Raw genomic sequence first — 23,666 nt, 5'->3', positions numbered from 1 at the left:
CTATATCCATATCTATAACGCAAGGTAATTCCACCTATGACGTAGAATGTCGGTTGACAGAGTCTCATTTTACATTGATACACCAGTATGGCCTCCAGTCAGTGCCCTACTTCAATGCACAATGAAATAGCGTGCCTTTAGTGTTGGTGCGACAATCTCCCTCGCGCCGGTGCCGCCATGAAGCAATGTTACTAGAACAGTTAATGAACAGGAGCCTCTAACATTCCTAAAGGATCCGGTCTACGCTCCATGAGTTCGAAATTGCTGATGCCTATATGCATCACCACCTTTAATAGGCGCTGTTGATTACCCTCACTTGGATGGCACTGTGTGAGTTCTCTATTCAGACGTTTCTTTGGTTTCCCCTGTACTATTCACATTTTCTTTCCCGTCTTTTCTTCGACTGCCGAGACATTTCTCGTCAAAATTAGATGTTGCTCAAGATAGCGGTCGCTTCCTTTCTTTTCTCCTCCGTCGCAGCGCGATCGGTCGAAAAGGCTGCTTACAGTCCTCGTGCTACCCATCCTTTCAAGTCCCTAGTAGCGTACGGTGACGAGCTTAGCGACAACGGCAACGGTAGTTTTGCCCACGGCATCACTGGTGACCCGGCGAATGTCTACGGCTTTGGCACTTGGACCAATGGCCCGGTAGCTGTGTCCTACCTCGCTGATCTTCTCGGTATTCCATTAACTGACTATGCTTTTGGCGGCTGTTGCGGCGGCGGCTCCTTCGGCGCAACGTTTGACACTGCATACACCAAGTCGCCCGCCGGCGCGACAGACATGATCAGTCAAATTACAAACTATACAGCCAGTGGATCCAAGGGGGTCGAGTCCTCGTTGCAGTTACTGTGGTTCGGCCAGAATGACCTCAGCATGCACACAGACGCTTTCTGGCTAGGCGACCCAAACAATGCCAAATTCTCAAACGACGCTGCAGCGAAGATCACGGCGCAGGTAAAGAACCTGCTCGACCTCGGTGCACCGCATGTCATGGTTGCCAACATCTACCCTAAACATCTGGCCCCCGTAACGTCAAAGTATCTCTGTGGCACCAACACAGGTTGCATTACTACCTGGGGGCGGGTTATCATGCAAGCCAATGCCGCTATAAAGAAGAGCCTGGAAGAGTTTGGGAACAAGGTTATATACTATGACGTATTCAGCTTCATGATGCAGATTTTGAATGACCCAGCAGGCTATGGGTTTACAAGGCCGTTGAATCAGTTTTGCGATGGAGACGAGACAGCACAATGGGATGACTGCATGATCAAGGGAAACGCCAACCAGTACTTTTGGATGAATTTCATACAGCCTACTACGGCTGTTCACCAACTAATCGCCAAAGACATGAAGAAGACAACTGATTCCCATTTTGCTTAACGAAGCCTTTCAAATGAGGAATGGAGAAATATCTTCTTTAAAAAGCCTACCAATTACAATCAAGACAAGATCGAAAGTCATAATATAGCCTTTATTTAAAGATAGATATATGAAAGCTATTCGCTCATACTTCATTTCATTCTGTACATGATCTTGGTTATAATTCAATCCGAGGCCGTCGAGTCATTAGTCAAGCCGAATTTCAAATAAAAAGTGACAAAAGTTAACGACAATTTAGTCTCAAAACTCAATGTAAAATGATTTCAACTCAAGTCCTTCAGTTATCTTCATGACTTTTCTCACGTCATCGAAGCGGATTGGACGGCCTTCTCTATTAGCCATAATTCCTGAAGTCTTGACAATGTTTCGAATACGTCTACCGTCGACCTCGATCTCGGAGAGTGCTTCCAACTCCGACTTAGACATGTTCGAACCGTTCTTTTCCAAAAACGTTTGCCAGATCTTGAGTCTGGAAGGTTGATCAAGGGCCGGATAGTTGATCGTCAGGTGGATACGCGAGTAGACGGCCGGGTCAAGGCATCGCTCGCGGTTCGTCGTGAGGAAGAGGAGCGAGGGGTAGTACTCTAGCTCTCTCAAGAAACCTGTAATCCAATGGTTAGGAAAATTGAAAAAAGAATTGTGCCAGTCTTGAATAAACTGAGCTAGATGCGAAACTTACGAGACACCATTCTGTTGCGTTTCGACGACTTATCGTTACGCTGCTCGAGGTACGTGTCGCATTCGTCAATGAGAAGAACAGCTCCCCATCGAGCTGCAAGCTCAAAGGCCGAGGTAAAGTCTCCTTGCCTACGTCTGGCTCCTGTGTCTCTGGCAGCGGGGCTCCTGGAACGCTCGTAATCGCTGCCCTCGTCCTCATTATACTCCCCCAGTTCCATCTTGAACAGAGGAGCCTTTATTTTCTCGGCCACTGTCGTTTGTGTTAGTATTTGACCTGCTGTGCCGTTAGGAGTGGAAATTACTTGCCTGATTCGGCTGTGAGGGTTTTGCCTACACCGGGCTCACCAGCTAGCAAAGCAACGAGGCCGCCACCTGAAGTCGTTAGCTATCAAGATTATCAAGCGATGGCTTTTGGATTATACCTTTCCCGTTGATCACGTCATCGAAGGCGTCCTTGTTTTTCACCTGACTCTCGACAAAAGCGAGGATAAGATCTTTGTAGCCGTCTGGGAGTACCAGGCTTTCGAACGGTTCCGTATTCCACTCAATATCACAGATATAGTCCACTTCAAAACTCCCTATTTTCAAAGTACTTTAGTAAAACCTCGTGCTACCATTGACATGAAACTTGAACTTACTCCAGGTCTTGGACTTCAAGTCGTAACCCATAACACAGGGAACACAAAGAGATAGATGAAAATCAGTCAATAGGCTTCTAGCATAGTCGAGTGCGGAGTCGTCGATTCTTCCGTCTGCATCTGGTCAATAAAATTTTAAAATATAGGGGAAAGATCTAACACTTACTGATCGAGCTGGATACAGAGCGTCGACGACTTCCTCTTTTCCTTATAACTTCGACCGGTGGGCGTCCCCTGGTCTGCGGATAACGCATTCCTGGTGGAGGCGGAGGCGGTATACCAACGGCTCCAGGCGGCAGGGGTACAACTCCCGGTGGCGGTGGAGGCATTGGCATTGGCATTGGCATTGGGCGGGCAGGGGGTGGGGGACGGGGGTGACGGCGATGTGGCAACGGTTCATCGTCAGACCAGTCATCGAATCGGTTGTTACCACGGCGTCTTCGTTCGTTTTGAAGGGGAATATGCCCATTTGGAGGAGGCGAGTCAACCGGTGCCTGAATGATCAGACTTGTTTGCTGTCTGAATAAATAATTTTCAGGGGAAAGTCCAATGAAAGCGAACAAGTAGGATCGGCTCTGACTATGGTCACCGTCGACCATGATGCGCAGTTCGGTATTGGCATCGGCTCCTTTAGGTGAGTGATAGGCCTTGTAGTGCTTCCCAGCCAGGCTGGCAAATTTGCGGCCTCTCTCTGTCAGCTTTGTCCTCATGCCCTCAAAGTTCTTCAAATACTTGGCAGGGAAAATGTCCAGGCTGTTGATTTTCTGTGTCCCGATAAAGTTCCAAAGACCCTGGGACTTCGATGACGTGCCAAAGTTGGTGCCGTTCCAGTCAACATAGGTGAGAAGAAGGTTGTAATTGTTTACCTGAGTCCAGCTCATCGATTGAACAACGAAGAACCGATGGTCATCCTCATCGTTTGAGTAGACAAGCTCGCCAGGAGGAAAGAGAGTCCAGAGGTATTTGTAGTTAATGACGCCATGACTAGTGAGCTCTCTGCTCACGGCAAAAGCCTCGGCAAGCTCGCGTTTGACAATCCACTTGAGCGTGAGGAGGATCTTTTTGACTTCTTCGTCCTGCTCCTCCGCCACCGCGCGCTCGAAATGCTCCCAGCGCCAGTAGAACTGATGGAATGGCGCAAGGAAAGAGAGGTATTTAATGTCCTGAACAATGTCGTCGTAGGGGCTGAAAACGTCGATAAGGACCTTGCGAGTTGCGGCGTGGCGGACCTCGATGGAATGAATCGAGACGACGCTTCCCGCTGCTCCGGGTATCACACGACGTCGCACAATGATCGGATTGCCTTCCTCAGGTGCTTCATCATCCTTCTCGAGTTCGGTGAGGTCGATATCATGGGGACATTCTGTCATCCAGTTGATGCAGCATTGGCACTGCCTTGGACCCTCATACAGATCCTGGACGATGGTGTTGCGGTCTTCTTGGCTGATCTTGATGTCTTCTTCAACGCGAATTGCATCAGCAAGACGCTCTATGACAGAAAAGTCATCCTCGAGTCTGGACGAGTCGCTCATATCGGACTCGTAAGACATATTGCAAAGCCTGCTGATTCCTGGCTCTTATTCGTGGCGCACGTAAAGGAAAGATTTTCAACAGTAGAACAAGAAGTCCATCAGGCTGAGTTCAGAATCAGAAGGCGGGTTTAGTGGCTTTTTCAACCTCAACGGTTTTTCGATCTGACATATCCAAGAACCTACGAAAACTCATAGACTAGGTTGCCTTGCACCCTCTTTTGCATTAGTGGGATGTGCTGCCTGTCAGCCTGCACTTCACTAAGCCTAGAATGACGAGGTATCATAGGGTGTATGAAACTCAAAGTAGGCAGCACCTGCACCCATCCAACAGTGCATCCAACCAAAAGTTACCCTCCAAGGCAGACTTGCATATATAAGCACGCTAACTCAAGGATGAGGGGCATCTTAGGCATGGCACGATTCGGTGTATACAGGCAAACTGTGAGGCCAACATGCCCTTTTTACAGATGGTTCGACAAAAGCACACCAGAAAGCGGGGTAGAGATTTTGCGAAATGCATGGGCTGAGAGTAACTAACTAGTGGTCATTTGGCCTCAGCCTCCTTCGATCCCATACCTCACCCAGCCAATTGCACCATATAACCAATGACCTGTCAGACGGAGGATAGTTACACCGATAACATGATCAGAGCATAGCGGAATGGTATTTCATACATAAACTGCCAAACAATCAACATAATCAAATTAAACGGTTCTCGATAGCCGCGCTTTATAGCTTCTCCTTCTCCAAGTCGGCCGACTCCGCGAAGCCTGCATTGGGGGAGCCACGGTTCAAAATTGCGGTCAAACCTATCTCATGGTTGATCTCCTCCATACGCTCGAAGTCGGCTTGGGCGGTGCCTTCGGAGCCAAAAACAAGGTCCTATAATTGGGATTTAGTGTGATTGCTTCAGTAAAGTCGTGCAATGAGCGTAAACATACCATCTCCTCGAGCGACAGACGCTTGGTTTCCGGGACGAAGAACCATATGAACGCCGCTCCGATATAGGTCAAGAGCCCAAACAGAATGTATGTCCCGTAGGTGATGCCAACAAGCATATCGGGGGTAACTTGTCCAACGATAAAGTTGTTCCTAGAGGACTGTGATTAGCCTGGACCGAAGCCCACATGGCCTGTCCGACTTACATCCAGTTGCTCGAAGCACCAAGAGATACACCATATGGTCGAGTACTCAAGGGCCAAACCTCGGCAACAATAATCCAAGCACATGGACCCCATGAGTCTATTAAGCCGTCAGTCTCCAGTACAAAATATTTGGGATGAATGATCAAGGATCACGGAAAAATAGAAAACCTACATCCAAAATGAACCACGAAGAGCCACACCATGCAGACAGCGGCCCATCCAGCTGCGGGTTGCTCGTGGAAACGATCAATGTTTTTGGCGAGGATAACGGCGATAATCAGATGGCAAGTACCCATGCCGATGGCACCAATCGTGAGAACCGGCTTTCGTCCGACACGGTCGATCCACAAGACAGCCGGGATCGTCGCTAAACACCTTGTGAGCTAAGTGTGCGCTGTGAATTGTCGACATTTGACGTACCTATGAACATGACAACGCCTACAACTCCGGTGGCAAGAAGCGAAGTTGTGGTCTGGCTAAGGCCAAGCTGGCCGAAGATTTGAGGGGCATAGTATAGAACCTGTCGCCATGTCAGCTCATACACAGACTACACTCCCTAACAATTGCCCAGAGCGTAGGTATAGAATGATCCAAAGTACTTACTGCATTAATTCCAGTCCACTGTTGGAAGAACCTGTTGCGATTGTTAATCTCAGTACTTGAACGAAAGGGAGGATACTGACATCGTCACAGTGGCGACAATGACTCGCTTGAACATGGCCTTGGTCGTGAAGAGCGCCTTCATAGCCACAAACTGTAGTTTGAAAGTGTTCCATGCTGTTTGCTCTTGGAGATGAGGGAAGTGCTCAGCAACACTACGCTTCTCAAATAGGGACTGCGCCTTGATCTCGAGGAATTCCAGCTCGATCAGCTCGTGGTTTTCGGGAAGGTCGCGGAGGTCAGCGAGAATCTTTCGGGCTTCCTCTTCGCGTCCATGATGAATGAGCCAACGGGGAGAGAATGGCATCCAAATCATTCCGATCAACAGAATGGCAGCTGGGCCGAGCTGCAAGCAAATAGGAACCAGCCACGCAGCATCAGACTGCGTTTCTTCTGTTGTCCCGCCAATGTAGTTGCAGCCATAGTCGATCCAGAATGAGATCATGATACCAAAGGTGATTGCAAGCTGTTGCAGGGCGACGAGGGCACCTCGAACTTCGGGGGGTGCACATTCGGAGTTGTAAAGAGGGACGATCATGGACAAGCTTCCCACACCCATTCCCCTTTATTCCCAAGTCAGTATAAAACATCTCCAGGCGCATCACCATTTTATGTTGCACCTACGTGATGAATCTTCCTCCGAGGATTGAGTCGTGGCCCCCAGAGATAGATGTGACCTGCACAACAACACCAATGATAAAAACGCCAGTCGCGATGAGGACGCCGTATTTCCGGGAGCACACTTCGGCGATGAATCCCGAGAGGATAGCGCCAACCCAAGCGCCGAGCTCAAGAATCGCAGTGAGCCAACCCTTCTGTGTTGGGTTTTTGGTATATCCGTCCATGTCTAGATCCCAGAGACATCGCATTAGTCGAAAGATTTCGGGCACAATCGAAATAGACTTCTCTCAACATACGTTTCTCAAAAGATGGCATGGCTAGAATACCGGAGAACATGCCCTGGTTGTATCCGTAGAGGACTCCTAGGAAGATGTTAGCTTTCTTGTAGCTCGTCGAATCATGCTGTGGAAAACAACCTCCAATGCAAGCAAATGCAGCGATACGAGCGACCTTCCAGTTTTTCACGAGCGCCCTTGCACCACTGGCACCCATGAGCGCCTGACGCCGTTGAAGAGCAGCATCGTAGGCCGCATTGCCCGACGAGTGGCCTCCCATTTTTGGTTTCGATTTTGCAGCTTTTCAGCGCGACCCAGGCGTTGGCCTCTTCAGATTTCTGTTCAAGTCCACAGGGGGCGAGAGAATTGCGATAGCTGGGGAAACGAACTTTTCTTCGAGATTCGATGGGGAAACTTGGCTTTCTTATTGTGCAATATGCCCCTGTAAGTTTAAGGCACAGGTCGCATGAGTGAGCTCAGCGACAGAAGATCCTACCCCTCCATGTTACGTTTCCGTAGGGAACCCTGTCGCGACGGATAGGATTCTGACCCAACGAAGACAGTGGCATACGAGAGTTTTTGCCAATCACCAATCACGCCTACGTCTCGAACAGACATTAACCAATCCGGAGGTGACTGGCTCGCGTGAAGTTATTCGCCCGGCTATCTTAAGCCACGCCGGGGAGACTACCCCGCGTGTGGGAACCCCATGTTTTAAACACGATCAACACCGGCAATAGAATTTAGCCTAAACGTTCCCAGGACTCCTGCATATCCGTTTTTTTTTTTTTTTTTAACCAGAGTGGAGAGAAGAGGATGTTGGCGCTTATCCTATGCACAAACCCCCCCTGCCTAGGAGGACTCGTGCTGTTGCGCGTATCCGTCTAGCTGCGGTTCAGATTGGATCGGTTCGGTCTCTCTGTAGGCTGCTGACGCCGAAACGTGGTTCATTTCCAAACTAGATCATTTTCCCGGCACAAGCAAGAATCTCACCTACTTGGAATTAACCAGATTTGTAGCCAGTGGGTGCGCTGCGAGTCCCATCTAAGGTAACCACTTCATTAGGCGTCTGTGGTCTGAGCTTGGCCTCTGACACTGCAACGTTAAAACCGTTTAATTGGGTTGAGATTGAAGAATATTGACACCAGCCGACTCTACCTTGCCTTAGCTTGATGTGGTACGACATCTATAGTATAAGTGACTAGGAACAAAGTAATCTGTACCTACTTGGCCCCATGTTACTCACGCCTTTGAACTACTCATGGCTCATTAACCGGAGCTGACAATACGTGGATGCCCGTAGTACATTGCTACATTTCCAATTGAACATAACCTGCAGTAGTGGGAGAAAGGCTTACCCAGATGGTAGATCACCAAAAAACAAGACCCACTCAATATGTCATCATTTTTCGTTCTCCCCATAGCCCCCTTCTTCAACAGTCACGGGAACCCTTTTTTTATTATTTGAAATACTTTTGACTTCTTACACTCAACATCACCATGAATCACCAATGACCGACGAGTCTACATGCGCTTTTCACAAGCTACAAAGAACCCGCACTCCTGATTCCCAAAGCCCTGCGTGTCCTGTCCTGGTCATTCCATACCTAAAATCGTTCAGGCAGCCAAGTTAGAGGAATCACCACCGAGCATTTGATAGACGAGCCGTCGGGGTCCCGTCGAATATCACTCTAAAAGAACTAATTTTCTTACAGAAATCCGACCCAGACCAAACAATATAGCTGTCTGTGACATTAACGATCTACAGTCTGTCATGCATCTGAGCAATCAGGTACAAGCTGTCCAGATCCATGTTTAATACATTCCTTAAGAAAGAGATCTATCATCCTGGTGTGCAGCACAGTGGTGGAACGATCGAGAGATGCATAATGCGCTAGAACCTATCTGGCTACCTAGGTACTTCCGAGGCATCATTTATGCCAAGAAAAAGACACGACGATGGTAAGTTGAGCATCTTATTTCGTAAATACATCTTAGATAAAACTACCAGGACCTGCGCGAAATGTCCCCGATTTTCAGAGCTCAGTTATATTTGGTTTACGGATGTGTGAGGCAAAAATAGATTAATCAAGGCAGGCCAATTTTCTCGACTGCAAGAAAACTACATTTCACTTCTCGGGGCCAACAGACAATGAAACGTTGTGCGAGGGCATTTCCTATTGATGTAGATGCAATACAATCAAAATTAAAACTTGATTTTGGTCAGGTTACCGGCAACAACAATCGGGTCTTTACTGTGACCAAGACCCTGCCCATAATCCCAATATGTGTATGACTTTTGGTCACTAACTTCCTTAGTGATCACAACATGCTTCTTAATCATTCCTTCATTAGTCGTATTTTGGAGCATTCCAGTCTTTCATCAAATTGAGATCAGGAATACCAAATACTGTAATCAATGCGTGTACTTAGGTGTGAGTTGCTACAAGCTGAAGTGTTTGAGTCTGTTGAAACAATCAAGCTGCTGATCGCCGGAGCAATGGTCAATGTGCATGTCAATGAAATACAATTATATGAAAGAAAAACCTTGAAGAAATATTGTCCGTGTTTACATAACAGGGAAAATAAAGGAGACAATTTCGCAAGGCTTTAAAGCTGGCCTGCCAATATCCCCGATACGCTTCGTTCGGAGTGGAGGTCAGGTACTCCCTGCCAAAAGGGGTAGCCAGTATTCTTTACCCAACCCAGTAAGGTAACAAGGACAAAGGTAGTTTCAGCGCATCGATCACGGGAATAAGCATTGACTCTTTTCAATTACTACTTGTTACCATTTTCTTTAATGTGGCATAAATAGCAACGAGGACCCACCTCAATGACCTATTTGTCGGAATTATCGTATTCATTTACGAAAAAGCCGTATCACCATTCAGTGGGCCTTTCTATGCGTAAAATACTCTCTATTTAAAATATCGCAGTAGAAGTAGAACTAGGTAGAATGCTAAGCTTTTCGTTCTCCATGATTGTCATTCTTTTTTCTTCCCAGAATAGTCTTTCGCTTCTTTTTGTGTACCAAAAACCATTGCTATCTTTGCCGTCGCTTTTCAAGCCATTATGGTAAACGATGGTGATGGGCCATTTGGCCCCGTCGTTAACGGCACTCAAATCGTGTTCTACGAGTACCGACCAAATGCTGGCGCAGGTTGGACATTTCTTGTCCTATTCGCTGCCGGATCTCTCCTGCATACAGGCTACATGTTCTGGCTACGAGCATGGCACTTCCTCCCCTTCATCCTGGGTGGCATAGGTAAGTCTCCCTCTGTCGAGGGTCTTTTCGTTCCTCGAGGGTATCCCAATCTAACAGAACGAACAGGAGAGGCGTTCGGTTACTATGGCCGTGCAAAAGCTTCCGAAGACCCCGTCGCCGTCGGACCCTTCATCATGCAGAACCTCCTCATTCTCGGATCTCCGCCTCTCTTCGCTGCAACAATCTATATGAGCCTCGGACGTATCGTCATAGCACTTGACCTCCGACGACATGCGATAATTAGCCCTCGACTTACCGCCTTCTTCTACGTTGTTGTCGACATTGGCTGTTTTGTGACACAGGTGTTTGGTTCGATAATGCCAGCTTCAGGAGACCCATCCGCCCTTGACATGAGCAAAAAACTAATTATGGGTGGTTTGCTGGCGCAATTGATTGTCATCTGTCTTTTCGCACTATCTTGCTGGCACTCACATCGATGGGCCAAAAGAGAGGGACCGAACCTCAACGCAACCCATGCCGGGATTAACTGGAACAAGTACTATCGGATGACATACCTTGTGGCACTTTTGATGTTTATCAGAAGTTTGGTGAGGGGCATCGAATACCTCGAAGGACAAGGAGGATATATAATGTCGCACGAGGTTTTCATCTATCTTTTCGATGCTGTATTGATGGTTGCTATCATGGCGTTGTATCTTTGGATTCATCCAGGGAGATTGGTTCGGGATGTGGGTCGCTTCAAGAATGACGGATTCAGGGAGGAGCGAAGCATCATGCTGGAAAGACGGTGAGAACCACACGTTAGAACTGGGAAAATGAATAACGAGCAGTTGTTCATTCTTTCAAATGTAACTGTTGATTTCTTTTCAAGTTTTTTGGTTACCATCATAGACTAGCGAGTAAGGTCATAAACCGAGTGTTTTCTTTTTATCTATCATGGGTACTTCACGAGGCAGAGTACGGACGACATAAAAGCTCAGATGAAAACTATTGATGCAACAAAATGCCAATACGGACGTAAGAAGAAGACTCCACCTCATGCTACGGCGAAAAACCTGTTCTTACCTATGAATAAATACGCGGTGGAACCGCGGGTTCAAGAGGGTAGAAAAAGATCCCTTCACAGCGGCCCGTCACATGGGTAGTTGAGGTTGCTTGCCACCTTAACCCGAAATTCCGGTTTGTAACAAAAACAATTTCTAAACATCCTAACTTATATCTATGTATATAAAAATAAGGAAATGCTCCAAGAGTATAGGATATTCAGGTTCTAGCCCTCATTATACGACCCTGAGAGTCTGGATGCCGGCAAACACATGCAAAGCAGCGCGTTCAGGTGGATCCCGACTACTAGGTACAGAAGGAAGTGCCTTCGAAGAACTACGTACAGAAGCCTAATGGAACCATGGAACAGTGCCATAGAATGAGCTTCTGCCTTTGGCTACACCTCGGATACGAAGCTGGGCCTGACTTCTGTTGGGGTTGGGCTGCTGGCGTCTTGTGCCCACGACAATCGAAAAACCTGCTTCAAATCGCACCGATCATTAGCCGCCGCATATGCTTGGAGGCGCCTAGTTTGCGTGTAACTTTGGGACTGCGCATCATTGAGTTTGATGCGGCAGAGGCGTTCTTAAATGCGACGACGGAATTGCAGTTCCATATGCCCAACACTTAACTGGATCTGAATAGAGGCGCGATTCAGGCTCAATTTCTTTCAGTTGAGGTCGGATACGAGATGAGTTGAGCTTTTTTGTGCCGTCACTTCAATGGTGACTGGCTAGGGGTCAGACTTCACATTGCTGGCCGTGATGGCTTACATGTGACTTGGAGACAGCTGAAATCCAAATGGAAAGCCTTTTCCTCTTTTGGATACGATCCACTTTACATGTGCTCACATGTGTGGGTGGCAGGCCTCGCCGGCCCGTCACGTGGGCTGACGGCCGCCACCACTGGTCTTAGCCAGCCTCCACAGCCCTCTAGCCAGTTAGTTAGTTCTTCCAACCAACAACACCACTTTTCCCATTCTGAGCGTTCTGTGCCGGTTCTCGCCCACAACATGGGACTTCGAGTTACATGCCAGTCATTCTCCATCGTTGGTAGCCTCGACAGCCAGATTTGTCCATCTGCAAGGGGTAGCCCTACGGGGGCAACCTGCATGTCTGGGGAAACCGATCTTGTGCAACTGAGCTATGTTCTCTCATCTCTGGGTGATTCTTCTTACCGAATCTGATTCAGTAAATTTTCCCCACCGTTTCTAGGGGAGGTACATTCCTCGATTGTCACATAATACCAAGCAAATTAAATGTGAGGCCATGTATAGTTTAATTAGTTGGCCATCGGCGCACATTCATTAGCCACTTCATCATAGAAAACCCAACTACGTTACTGTTGAGCAATCTGACAAGGAATGCGTGCAGCCGCAGGTTTTAAGTTTCCTAGTAGATCTAAAGCCTCGTCAGGTTCCCTGCCAAGAGTAGGTTGAGCTTTTACAAAACTTGACCTGGCATTTCAGGAGGTTGCAATTGGCCGGAATGGGGCTTTGCTCTCATCGCAGTCCAGGAATGAGGGAGTCGAGTGCCCCAGAAAAGCCTTCACGTATAATTCGGGCTCGCCCCTGCTGAGAAGGAGCATCGTCGTTGAATATTCTCGACAAACTTGTTTACTTCACAATTTAGGCTGTCATTATAGCTTCGTAACACTCGTTTTACATATATTTTTTCCCACATCATGGTCGCACCTACTTTCTTCGCCGCCCTCCTGGGGGCTTCAATGGTCACCGCCTGTGCAGATCATTCGACCTTCCGTTCTGCAAAACTGGCAAAGCGTGCGGATTACAAGAAACCTCAACAGGCAGACTGGGCGTACGAAGCATCCTTCGATTGGGGACGTGTCAACTCAAGTATGCACTCATCTGTGTCTCGTTATGCAGCGAAATTTGAACGCTAATGATATCACCAGACTACAGGCTTTGCCAGGCTGGCACCCAGCAATCACCTATCGCCATCGGCTTCAACAACGGTCTTGCGACGAAGCACCAGGTCAAGTTCAACTACCCCGAGGGCAAGACGAAGGGAACCTTTTACAACTGGAACTACGGACCAGCTTTCACCATCGAGCATCCTGAAGGGGATTACTCCGGCAACCCGTCATTCACATACGACAACACCACCGTCTACCTCTCTGGCTGGCACATCCACACGCCGGCTGACCACACCGTTAGCGGATGGAGGTCCAGAGCTGAGATGCATTTCGTGCATGTCAACGAGAAGGGCACACCAAGCGCTGTACTGGCGTTCAGGCTCGACCCCAGCAGCGCCAACGACGAATTTTTCGCCCAGATGCCGCCGATGATCGGCTTCAATGAGACGGACAAGTCGACGCCGACTGAGCTCGACCTCAATCTTGCACTCAAGGAGGTTTCTTACTTTGGTGAATTCTGGACCTACCAGGGCAGTCTGACAAGTCCCCCGTGCACTGAGGGTATCCGTTGGTTCGTGGCACGCAACGTCATGTTCCTGGGCGACGAACAGTTGAGCGCTGTCTTGGGTGCGAGCACTTACAGCGCGAGGGCTGAACAGCAGGTTTGGAGACACAAGATCAACGAGTAGATGGGGTTTGAGTGACGACTACTTTAATTCTTTATTCTTTTAATAGGGTTCATATGCTTCTTTGCAAATCTCGCACAGAAACTCTCAAAATGTGGCTTTAAGCATTGTGTACGCCTCCAGAGAAAGCAACAAAGACAACATGTTGATTTCACATCTATGTCCATGAGATGCCTGATCCCTCATCTTTCACGGTCAGTAAAGGCGGGGGAGGAGTAGGCAGCGCCATTTACCGCGACACTTCGTGTACGTTACCTTTACCGCGGGCGATTCAGAGCAATTAACACTTTTCGACTGGTCGAATTCCACTAACCAGGAAAATTAAAGATGTTCCAAGCTTCTCTCCATTATAAGTGGCTTAATAGATTTCCAAGAGAGTTCAGCCGTCCTTGCCAATGGGCTTCTTCTCTGCTGAATCGTTAGTACCAAGGAAATTCGAATCTGGGGTAACACTTACTGTTTCTAGTCTTGGCTGTCTCTGGCTGAGGCTCGGGCGACTTGGCCGGACTGGGAGGCTCTGGAGCAGGTGATTTTGGCAGGGCACCAGCAGGCATCCCAGGTGGTGGGAAGGGTCTTCGATGTGCCACCGGTATCTGTCTGGGCTTTTCTATAGGCCAGACACGCATGTCAACCACGTACCCAGGTTTGACTAGATCGCCCCAAATACTGGGAAGCAAGATAACATCTCCCAAATCTTTCGAAACGATATCGAAATGTCCCTCCATAACATGGGGTCCAACAATATCCACATGCTTGAATGCCTCATTCAAGTAAGATGTAAGGCCCTAGACAGAATCAGTTTTGCTAATACCGAACAACTATATGAAAAAAGGGGATTTTCACACCAATTCCCAAAGGGCGTGTAACTTACCTCCCAAGTTTTGGCTTTTTGAAACGGCAATATGAACTTCCTTCCTACTGCATCATTCAAGTGTATTAGCTCCTCCATATTCGCCGAACCCTTGTTGGCCAAGACCTCAGCCTTCTGGGGCTTGGAGTCGGGTTCGATGCCATCGATCTCCTCGTTCGTTAAGACTGTCCATTCCGCGAGCAGTTCATTTACAACGTGCTTCGATCCATTTGAGTTTTTGAACGCCGTACCAATACCGATAAGTTGTCTGCTCACTACAGATGGCGGCGACCCCGTTTCTTCCCCTTTGGATTCACCTAGGGATTCAGAATCGAGCTCATTGTCTGCCTCTAACGATTCTGTAAACGAAGAAAACACCGTCCGATAAAGCCAAGCAGCGGTATCATCAGGCCCACCATCCCACAGCACTAGTTGATTTTGTTTTGCATCCTTTATTTCGTCCGGAGTTGGTTCTTGATCTTCTATGTCTGCATCCTCCGGAGAAGGAGAACTGGAGGCAGTAAGCTGTCGGAGAGCGTGGAAGGATGATTCGACTTGGTTTTCTGTCTGTCGGCGGCTGAGATCTCGTTCGAGTTTAAGTTCTGCCCGGGGAACACCTGTATTATCTCCTTCAGAATAGCTGAGAGAGAGCACTTTTCGTTAATGCATAAACCCCTAAGATATGAACGTAAAACTTACCTAGATATCATTCTAATTTGGATAGCGAGCACCATTGTGTGCAAAACCATATTGATTCCACTCTTGTGTGCCTCAATCTGGTACAGTAGCTGCGTAGTGGTCGATCGTCGAAATGCCCATTTCAGACGGCCTGCTCCGTTGCCGACGTCTATCAGCTTTCCAACGGCATGATGAATCTTTCCGATTCTCTTTATCGTCGAGCGTATGTTTCTGAGCAACCGTCGACGGAAGAGTGACTTCCCATCCCGAAGCACGCGCCGTAACTCGCTCAAAATGACTGAAAGCTCGGAAATACCCCGCGCAATGTCGGTGATCTCTTTAGGCGCGCCGCGAGTGGCGCTGATAAGGTCATAGATCGATTTGGAGAGCAAGGCTCCAGCCTGGGAAATTCCAGCCACGCTGGCGATGATTGAGAGAGGGTCCATGGACGTTGTGCAAGTTACAATAGAAGGGGTTATCAATCTGCGATTCTTTTTACCATGCGGAAGGAAATCCAAGGCGTCTGGAATTAATAACTCAGTAAGTCGTGATCTACTGTGTAGGAGGGAAATTCGAAGTCGAATGGTTAGAGCCTTGCAGTGAGTCTGAAGGCATTCGGGGCGTGGCCAACCTGCACGATATACCATTAGCCAATGACCTCAGTCTGCAGCCAAGAGGCGTAGCAGCGTTGCACGCTGCAAGCACAGCGGACTGCTGACCTGCTCAGCCCTAAACATCAGAAATTCGCCTTCTTCTTTTGCTACGGGATATAGGACTTTCTTCGACGCTGACACATACTGAAAAAGAGCTTGAACGTCCATTCAGCGTTAAAGCATTGCGTTGGCCCTAGGAAGCAAAAAGATGCGCCGAGGGGGAATCGAACCCCCGGCTCCCCGACGCTGCTTGATGGCAACGGAGAATTTTACCACTAAACCATCGGCGCTATCGATTTGTATGATATCCTGATGCGGACAGGCGGTTGGCGACGACGGCGATGGAGACCCTCTTGTTTCTGAAGTTGTGTGTTGTGGGGGCCAGTGTGGAAGGTCGGGGTTCAGAGCCTTGACTTGTAAGTTCTCAACCACTCGACCGGCTATAGATCATGTTCCTGAAGGGAAATATAAAAATGCATTGAATAGCTAACAGGGTATGATAGGTCGGAATATGCAGAGTCTCCGTAGAGCCGTGAGATAGCCAATTTTCTTTATCAAAGGTTTTAAAACAGCAAAGCGACTAACAGCACCTACAATGTTGTGTTCGCTGCACACACTTACACGGTCGAAGCTCCCTAGGCAGAGTGTTTCTCAGACAGTACAGACACATTAATTTAACCAGCTGACAAGATCCATCGAAGCCTTGTCATCTTTCCTCCTCAAGAAACCCAAAATCTGCATCTTAACCGTAGTTGGGGCGGGAGTCATGACAATTTTCTCAGAAATGATATTCTTGATTTGATTTTCTAAATTGTAAAGGAACAACGCAAATCAACGGTGACTGGCCTTGGATGTGTTACGGAAGAGTTTGGGCCTAAGTAAGCTACGAGACTATTCTCAGCCTGTAGTCCGGCTCTTTACTAACGACTGTGGCGTGATTACAGTGCATTCACTCCACTTTTCCTCCCTTAAAACAGGAATGCACAACGGTACATCACTTACAGCAGTGTTTTCCCAGCCACGTCTGCTACGGAACTGGTGACTCACATGATTCCCGGCACTACTATAGTATTTATAAAGTATATATAAGGAAGGTACTTTGTAGTTATATTGCATTATACGGTTGGCTAAAAACGGCCTTGGCTAGCTCAAGCGGCTGTTGCCCCTCATACGACTGTACCATAATCGGGCAGTCTGTAGTCGATGAGATTGTAAATGTCGAAGCATTACGAAATACCGATACTGATATTTCGCAGCGAATCACTTTAATTTTACCATAACCATCTTTTTCAGCCCTTCTTGAAATATGCATGCATCCGTAGCATCTCCACTGCTGTCAAATATTTCAACTATCTCCAAACTGGCCTATTTCGACAAAAAACCATGGAATCAGCCAGAATTGCGGCATCGCCATGTAAATTATTTACAACACAGACGTCGATTCTTCATCTTTGTTGCCGCGTGGGGCATCTCGATGAGATGGCCAAAAACCTGGCTTCTGAGAGACAAGCACAAGTTGAACCGGCCTCTGGAATTTCGTAACGACGCAATCAATCCTGGCGTTCCAGCCACGGCCCACAGGCTTGATACAGCTTTTCGAAAACGTCCGAATGTTGGGTGATACGGCGGTAGACCTCCTCGTCAAACTTCTTGGCCCAGAACAGGAAACCAACAAGAATGAAATCGGCATAAGCCACTGGCAATGTGTCAGCCTGACGTCATAACTTATGGAGAAGACTTACCCTTATCACCAAGGAAGAAAGGCCCTTCTGTCTTGCTCAGAAGCGCTGTGATTTCGTCTAGAGGCTTCTTGGCCTTTTCCCACGCCTTCTCGCCGCCGTAACGCTCCTCAAACTCGTCGAGCGACATTCCAAGATACTCCTTGCGCGTTTCCCAGAAGTACTTGGCGCTACGCTCGCTAAGAATTCTACGAGGAGCGATTGGCAACAAGATTGCCGCCAGGGCATCCATGAGACCTTGAGCAGACTGCAACAAAGTCTGCGTCAATTCCAGGTCGTGATACAGAGGCGGCTCTGGGTGTTCGGCTTCGATACGTTTGATAATCTTGGCACTGTTCATGACATAAGTGCCATCAGGGAATTGAACCGTGGGACATGTGAACAGCGCAATTTGATCCGGGTCACCTTCTAGACCAGTAGGCTTGAGTCTGGCCTCAATATCCGGATATTCGAGCCATTCTGTCTTGTAATCAATGCCCTTGAAGTTCAGAGCCAGCCGAGCTAACAAGATTATTAGCGAAGGGTTTTCTTGTTTTGAAGACAATAAAAGACATACTCTTCCATGGGTTAAGAGACCATGTTTCGCCATTCTTGTCAGGAATGTCAAACAGAATGTGTTGGCCAGACATTTTGTGATATGCGATGTGTCGAAACCGGATTAGGTGTGTTGAGTAAGCAAGGTAAGTTGACTGAAGCGTTTAGTGTGTTCTTATATGCCAAGATCGAGAAAAGAACTGACATTAGGCGGTCAGATGGAGACTCGTAGGCAGCAATCCATGGAAAAAGCGGCCCGAGAGTCAATTGGACTTTTGCTCTCATATCATCATAGAAACCCACGCTAAGTACATGGTTCCCCTCTTTGCTTACATACGGCAGATATCGATGACAAATCCGAGCGGAGAAGATCCGCGGATTTGTCTCACCATGGAGGAACGGCTCTGCATCCAAACTCCAATGTCCTTACTTGTTGAGTACAGACCGCCTCTGTAAAACGACGCTATCAGCCACACACCTAAAAGACAGCTAGCAGTAACGACAACGGAGAAGTGTCATCATAGCTCGAGGAAGATACTTAAGTTCTTCTCAAAACACCTTGTCTATTACAATGAAGTTTGTTCGACCCAACCGTCCCATAACCCAAGTTAGCTTTCAACTGCAGTTGAACAAAATGCAATAACTCAAAGTCGGCATGGAAGCTGTCAACGCCATCTGTTGCAGAGCATCAAAACTCTCGTTTAAGTTTAATTTCATAGTGTTTTACGAAGAGATGCTATCAGCGAGTCGGATAATGATGACTTGACTTTTGAAGAGTAGATGGACGCTTCTCTTCAACCAAACAAACCCAGCTGCATTCAGGGCTTACCAAACGTGAATTTCACTAGCACATCCAGAGCGTTTTTACCGGTTATGGCGCATCATATGTTATACTTTTATGTCAACATTTGTCCTTTACATCTGGTGCTTGTAACGAAAAATTGTCTCTGTGAGACCAACAAACAGTTTTTGTACACGTGTTTGTGAAAAGGATAGGCGTACATAGGTGCCTACCTTACTTTAGCCAATAAGATCGATAGCTCTTTATTGCCATGATACAGTTACTGTTGGTATAAGAAGGTGTTGATATCCCTGCCACCAAAGGTTCTCGGGATTATCCACTTTAGGCTTCCCTCGAGCTCAGATCCGGAAGAGTGATGGAGCTCTTCAGATATCTATTCTGGTCAGTAGGAAGATGTCCTATTTAGCGAGATTTTTCACGCTGTTTCGCCTCGTAATGGTCCCACAACTAACTCATCAAGTCTCGCTAAAGTTTCGACCGTCCCACAACCACACCTTTAGGTCTGGGGTAATAATCCACTTGCCATCGTGAGGACTTCAACAAATAGTTCCATCATCCCCGATGGCACAATTGGCTAGCGCGTCAGACTGTTAATCTGGAGGTTGGTGGTTCGAGCCCACCTCGGGGAGATCTTTTTGGTTCTATTGCCCTTTACTCATTCCTTTCCATTTCAGAGTTGCCTTGAGCTGAGAGTTTGCACTAAATTCATAGTTCTAGAGTGGCAGACAAGGCTTGCGATGCTTTACGTGGCTATTCTATTTGTGTAATCAACTTCGTCAACAATCCTTCCAGCCTTGCTACTTGAAAACTCTTACCCACGACCATTTTCGATAGCAGAAGGGTTAAGGGGAGCGTGAACACGGAGGAAGTAGTGGCGCGCACAAGTTGCTTTCGGCCGAACGACCTCTTTCCAGTACTCATTGTAACCCTGCAATGCCAGGGACCAAAGTGATTAGGGGGCCGATAGTCCGAATTTGGCAGCCGAGTTAACCACCTGCCAGGAACCATTCCTGGGCTGCATTTGAGGTAGTTTTTTTTTGCAGCTTCAAGGAGATTGCGGCCCACTTTGTAGGTGGCTAGTAGCCTTTGCCCGCAGCTCCGGGCTTCCTAAATGGCACGACAAGACTTAGAAACTGCAGGGTATGAGCAAATTCATGTGCACGAAAAAGCGGGATACAGGTGGTCCTCTCGTGTGAGCTATCCGGGTTCTCCAGGAGGTAGCTTACATATGAGACCGTATCGCCGTGCTCGATAATTGCAGCATTCATGAGTCGCACCCATCGCAAATATGCGTCTCAGTCCTCTCCTCTGGGCAGTTGCCCTTGGTGTAGTTAAAGCCAATTCCCTACATCGCCATCGAGGAACAGATGACTCCCAAAACTCCACCGTGAGCGGGACCAAGAAGTTTATCATTGAAGCCGAGCCCGTATGAGCACTTACTAATTCCATGGCGTTGCTGTTCACTACTGATGTCCTGGTAGGGTGTTGCTCTTACAGACTTGTCTCGGAAGATCGAGGCTACCGGAGCGAAGATTCTAAAGTCGTTTAACAGCGAAATCTTCTCTGGGTTGAGTATAGAATCCGAAGATGACAACCTTGACACGTTGCAGACCGTTCAAGAGGTTGCTCAAGCGTGGCCAGTAAAGACATACAGGCTTTCACCTGTTACGCCACAGGCCTCTTTTAGTGACGATGCCACTGCGCAGAACTGGTCCATTCATTATTCCACAGGGGTTGACAAAGTCCATCAATCTGGGGTCTTTGGGAAAGGTGTAAAGGTTGCAGTAATTGACTCTGGCGTCGATTATAATCATCCAGCAGTAGGCTCTCCTATGCGCCACAGTCAACTCTTCTTAAGTGACTAATACACATAGCTCGGCGGAGGATTTGGCCCTGGGTTCAAAGTATCAGGCGGATATGACCTCGTTGGTCAAGGTTAGTCAAGCTTTGAGCAATTTGCAACTTTGAATAACTGATTGGTGGCAGAATACGACGGATCCAACGACAAAATCCCTGATGAAGACCCTCTTGATGCGTTAGGTCATGGTACCCATGTGGCAGGAATTATCGCTGGTAAAAGTGATTTGTACGTTTCAAATATCAAGAATGATGCAACGGGTCTGTTTGTACTCACTCCATTGCAGCTACGCTGGTGTTGCTCCAGAGGCAGAAATTCTCGCCTTCAAGGTCTTTGGTGCAGTATGACAAAGAGCTCCCTTGAATCTGAACCTGCAAGGCTAAACCGTATTCTCTAGGTCGACGGCACTGACGAAGATACCCTGATTGATGCAACCATCATGGCCTATGAATCTGGAGTGGGTTATGAGACTTCGGTTCTCCCGTTCCTCGTCTGACTAATCGTCCTTTAGGCAGATATCATTACAGCGAGTATTGGTCGTGCAGCTGGTTTCTCCGATGGTCCTTGGGCAACAGTAGCCTCCAGAATTGTCGAGCAAGGCGTTGTAGTCACCATAGCCGCCGGTAACGACGGAGATGAAGGGCCATTCTACGCCAGCAGTGGTTCATCTGGCAAGGAAGTTTTGGCAGTGGCCTCAGTCGACACAAGTCGGGTTCCTTCTAAGCCGTGGCACGCAACATTTAATCTTGACGGCAAATCGAATAGGACGCAGCTTGCGTATATTCCACCCGTCAACAGACCTGCGTGGAACGTCAGTGGCCTACCGATTGTGCCTCTCTCCTTCGACACAAAGATTACAGGTGAAGCATGCAGCCCGCTTCCTGACACGACGCCAGATCTCTCCAATGTGATAGTTTTGATTCGGCGAGGATCATGCACCCCTTACGTCAAACAAACGAATGTCGAAAAGTTCGGCGCACAATATGTGTTGTTCTACAATGACGACTACCGTCCATTCGAATTGGTGGCTAACTCCGCCTACAAGTCGCAAATGGCCCTAATCGACGCAAAAGCTGGTGCAGCAATCATTGAAACGATCAAAGCTGGCGGGAATGTGACGGCGGATTTCACGAATCCTGATGATCCCAACTGGGCGGTTGGGTTCTTCGATGCGGCTGGTGGTATTCCTTCGCAGTATTCAAGCTGGGGAGGAACCTATGAGCTTGAAATCAAACCCGACATTGCCGCGCCGGGGGCCAATATCTACAGCACATATCTCGGTAAGACTTGGAAAGTCCTTAGCGGTACGTCCATGGCGACACCTTATGTTGCTGGAGTGGCGGCGCTCTATATAAGCAAACATGGTGGACGATCTGTGCATGGCAAAGGATTTGCCAAAGAGCTATCCAAGCGTATTATCTCCAGTGGCGAATCCCTCCCTTGGCAAGTGATTGAACCTCAAGCCTTGCCGGTCGATTTTGGATATTTTGCCCCTGTGACACAAGTGGGAAACGGACTTATCAACGCCACAAAGTTATTGGAGTCCACAACCTTTCTATCATTTGACAAAATCGCTCTGAATGACACCGGGTCATTCAGTCGATATCATAAGGTCAACATCACCAATAGTGGCGATCAACCGGTAACTTATAGCTTCTCATTGCAGCCTGCAGGAGGCTTCAACGCGCAGGGACGCACGCCCCGGCTACTTGCGGACGTTCTTGACATTAAGCCTATCGGCCTTGTCCCGGAAGTCGGGTTTCCTTCTGGGACTTTCAAAGTCAATCCTGGGGAAACCAAGCAGGCACAGTGAGTAACCTTATATGCAAATTAGAAGAGAACGCGCTGACAAGATGGTTCAGATTCAACTTCATGTTTCCCAAAGTTGATGATGAATCCAAGTTGCCGATCTACAGCGGTAAAGTTCTTATCAGTAGCAGCAAAGATGAAACTCTCTCCATTCCATACTTAGGTAAGTCCATGGGGTTTCCATCGTCGCTGGATTGCCACATTGACACAGCTTTCAAGGGGCGGCATTTAACTTAAAGGTTCAAATGAGGGGCAAGATGTTCCCTGACGGATACCCAATACAAAGATCCGGTCCCAACGGCCAGGATATCAAAACATATCACACGTAAATATGCAACAATTTTCTATAAGGTTTATATCTTGCTGATTCGATCATAGTTATGGTTTCAATACCAGCCGAGTCGCTCAAGACTTTCCCAAGGTTTACACCCAGCTCAAATGGGGAACCAAAGAGCTGCGTTGGGATGTAAGCACTTTTTGCTGGCTTGTTCTGTTATCCACATCAAACCGCGGCCATTTGCTGACTTCAACAGATATTCGACGCGGAATATACAGAAAACCTTTGGAAATACCCTCCTGTCGTAGGGCAGGATGGTTACATTGGTGCAGTTGCCTATTCTACATATTCCGTCAGAGCAACCACCTTTGACCCTGCGACTATGGACAAAGAGAAAGTGCTGCCATTCCCGATTTGGGGAGTGGAGCGAACGACATCTTGGAGTGAGCTGACTGACCGGTTTTGGTGGTTCGGAAAGATGGCGAACGGAAGCTACATTGCTCCAGGAAACTATACGTGAGTTTTGACAAACAATATCTCGTGGTTCGACTCCAAAGCTGACCAATTGCTGGTAGAATGCGCTTTGCTGCGCTCACACCATTTAGCAATCCTGCGCACTCAGACAATTGGCATATCTGGTCAACGCCCCAAGTTACTATCTTGCCCTATAGCCCATGACCTTGATGAAAGGGGGGGATACTTTG

General features: G+C 47.9%; 9 protein-coding genes across 9 annotated transcripts; 5 read left to right on the top strand and 4 right to left on the bottom strand.

Annotated features, from left to right (window-relative positions):
* Window positions 1–431: 431 nt before the first annotated feature.
* CTRU02_208599 (GDSL-like Lipase/Acylhydrolase) lies at window positions 432–1,382 on the top strand (the record flags this gene model as incomplete). Its single annotated transcript, XM_036728594.1, has 1 exon — window positions 432–1,382. One exon carries the CDS (start codon window positions 432–434, stop codon window positions 1,380–1,382), a length of 951 nt encoding a protein of 316 aa, XP_036579878.1.
* A 240-nt stretch (window positions 1,383–1,622) lies between these two features.
* CTRU02_208598 (uncharacterized protein) lies at window positions 1,623–4,248 on the bottom strand (the record flags this gene model as incomplete). Its single annotated transcript, XM_036728593.1, has 6 exons — window positions 1,623–1,984; window positions 2,062–2,310; window positions 2,367–2,432; window positions 2,483–2,638; window positions 2,699–2,812; window positions 2,865–4,248. The coding sequence occupies 6 exons, from the start codon at window positions 4,246–4,248 to the stop codon at window positions 1,623–1,625; spliced, it is 2,331 nt and encodes a 776-aa protein (XP_036579877.1).
* Window positions 4,249–4,959: 711 nt separating this feature from the next.
* Window positions 4,960–7,211, bottom strand: CTRU02_208597 (quinate permease; the record flags this gene model as incomplete). The annotated part of the gene is made up of 10 exons (XM_036728592.1): window positions 4,960–5,112; window positions 5,172–5,322; window positions 5,376–5,472; window positions 5,548–5,742; window positions 5,796–5,895; window positions 5,979–6,009; window positions 6,059–6,598; window positions 6,660–6,882; window positions 6,953–7,018; window positions 7,073–7,211. The coding sequence occupies 10 exons, from the start codon at window positions 7,209–7,211 to the stop codon at window positions 4,960–4,962; spliced, it is 1,695 nt and encodes a 564-aa protein (XP_036579876.1).
* Window positions 7,212–10,003: 2,792 nt separating this feature from the next.
* Window positions 10,004–10,948, top strand: CTRU02_208596 (rta1 domain-containing protein; the record flags this gene model as incomplete). The annotated part of the gene is made up of 2 exons (XM_036728591.1): window positions 10,004–10,196; window positions 10,254–10,948. The coding sequence occupies 2 exons, from the start codon at window positions 10,004–10,006 to the stop codon at window positions 10,946–10,948; spliced, it is 888 nt and encodes a 295-aa protein (XP_036579875.1).
* A 1,936-nt stretch (window positions 10,949–12,884) lies between these two features.
* On the top strand, window positions 12,885–13,765 carry CTRU02_208595 (carbonic anhydrase; the record flags this gene model as incomplete). Its single annotated transcript, XM_036728590.1, has 2 exons — window positions 12,885–13,056; window positions 13,116–13,765. The coding sequence occupies 2 exons, from the start codon at window positions 12,885–12,887 to the stop codon at window positions 13,763–13,765; spliced, it is 822 nt and encodes a 273-aa protein (XP_036579874.1).
* A 376-nt stretch (window positions 13,766–14,141) lies between these two features.
* CTRU02_208594 (uncharacterized protein) lies at window positions 14,142–15,736 on the bottom strand (the record flags this gene model as incomplete). The annotated part of the gene is made up of 4 exons (XM_036728589.1): window positions 14,142–14,170; window positions 14,220–14,547; window positions 14,634–15,252; window positions 15,312–15,736. The coding sequence occupies 4 exons, from the start codon at window positions 15,734–15,736 to the stop codon at window positions 14,142–14,144; spliced, it is 1,401 nt and encodes a 466-aa protein (XP_036579873.1).
* A 415-nt stretch (window positions 15,737–16,151) lies between these two features.
* Window positions 16,152–16,256, top strand: CTRU02_208593 (uncharacterized protein; the record flags this gene model as incomplete). Its single annotated transcript, XM_036728588.1, has 1 exon — window positions 16,152–16,256. The coding sequence occupies one exon, from the start codon at window positions 16,152–16,154 to the stop codon at window positions 16,254–16,256; it is 105 nt and encodes a 34-aa protein (XP_036579872.1).
* A 1,237-nt stretch (window positions 16,257–17,493) lies between these two features.
* On the bottom strand, window positions 17,494–18,311 carry CTRU02_208592 (glutathione s-transferase; the record flags this gene model as incomplete). Its single annotated transcript, XM_036728587.1, has 3 exons — window positions 17,494–17,639; window positions 17,686–18,183; window positions 18,239–18,311. 3 exons carry the CDS (start codon window positions 18,309–18,311, stop codon window positions 17,494–17,496), a joined length of 717 nt encoding a protein of 238 aa, XP_036579871.1.
* Window positions 18,312–20,306: 1,995 nt separating this feature from the next.
* CTRU02_208591 (Minor extracellular protease vpr 2) lies at window positions 20,307–23,640 on the top strand (the record flags this gene model as incomplete). The annotated part of the gene is made up of 12 exons (XM_036728586.1): window positions 20,307–20,444; window positions 20,500–20,838; window positions 20,893–20,953; window positions 21,005–21,104; window positions 21,163–21,217; window positions 21,274–21,333; window positions 21,388–22,685; window positions 22,739–22,848; window positions 22,905–23,010; window positions 23,064–23,151; window positions 23,219–23,478; window positions 23,538–23,640. 12 exons carry the CDS (start codon window positions 20,307–20,309, stop codon window positions 23,638–23,640), a joined length of 2,718 nt encoding a protein of 905 aa, XP_036579870.1.
* Between the last annotated feature and the right edge of the window lie 26 nt (window positions 23,641–23,666).

This window comes from Colletotrichum truncatum (genome assembly GCF_014235925.2).
Source record: "Colletotrichum truncatum strain CMES1059 chromosome Unknown Contig_0005, whole genome shotgun sequence".
Lineage (NCBI taxonomy): Eukaryota > Fungi > Ascomycota > Sordariomycetes > Glomerellales > Glomerellaceae > Colletotrichum > Colletotrichum truncatum.
This window is presented reverse-complemented; position numbering and strand designations above follow the sequence as displayed.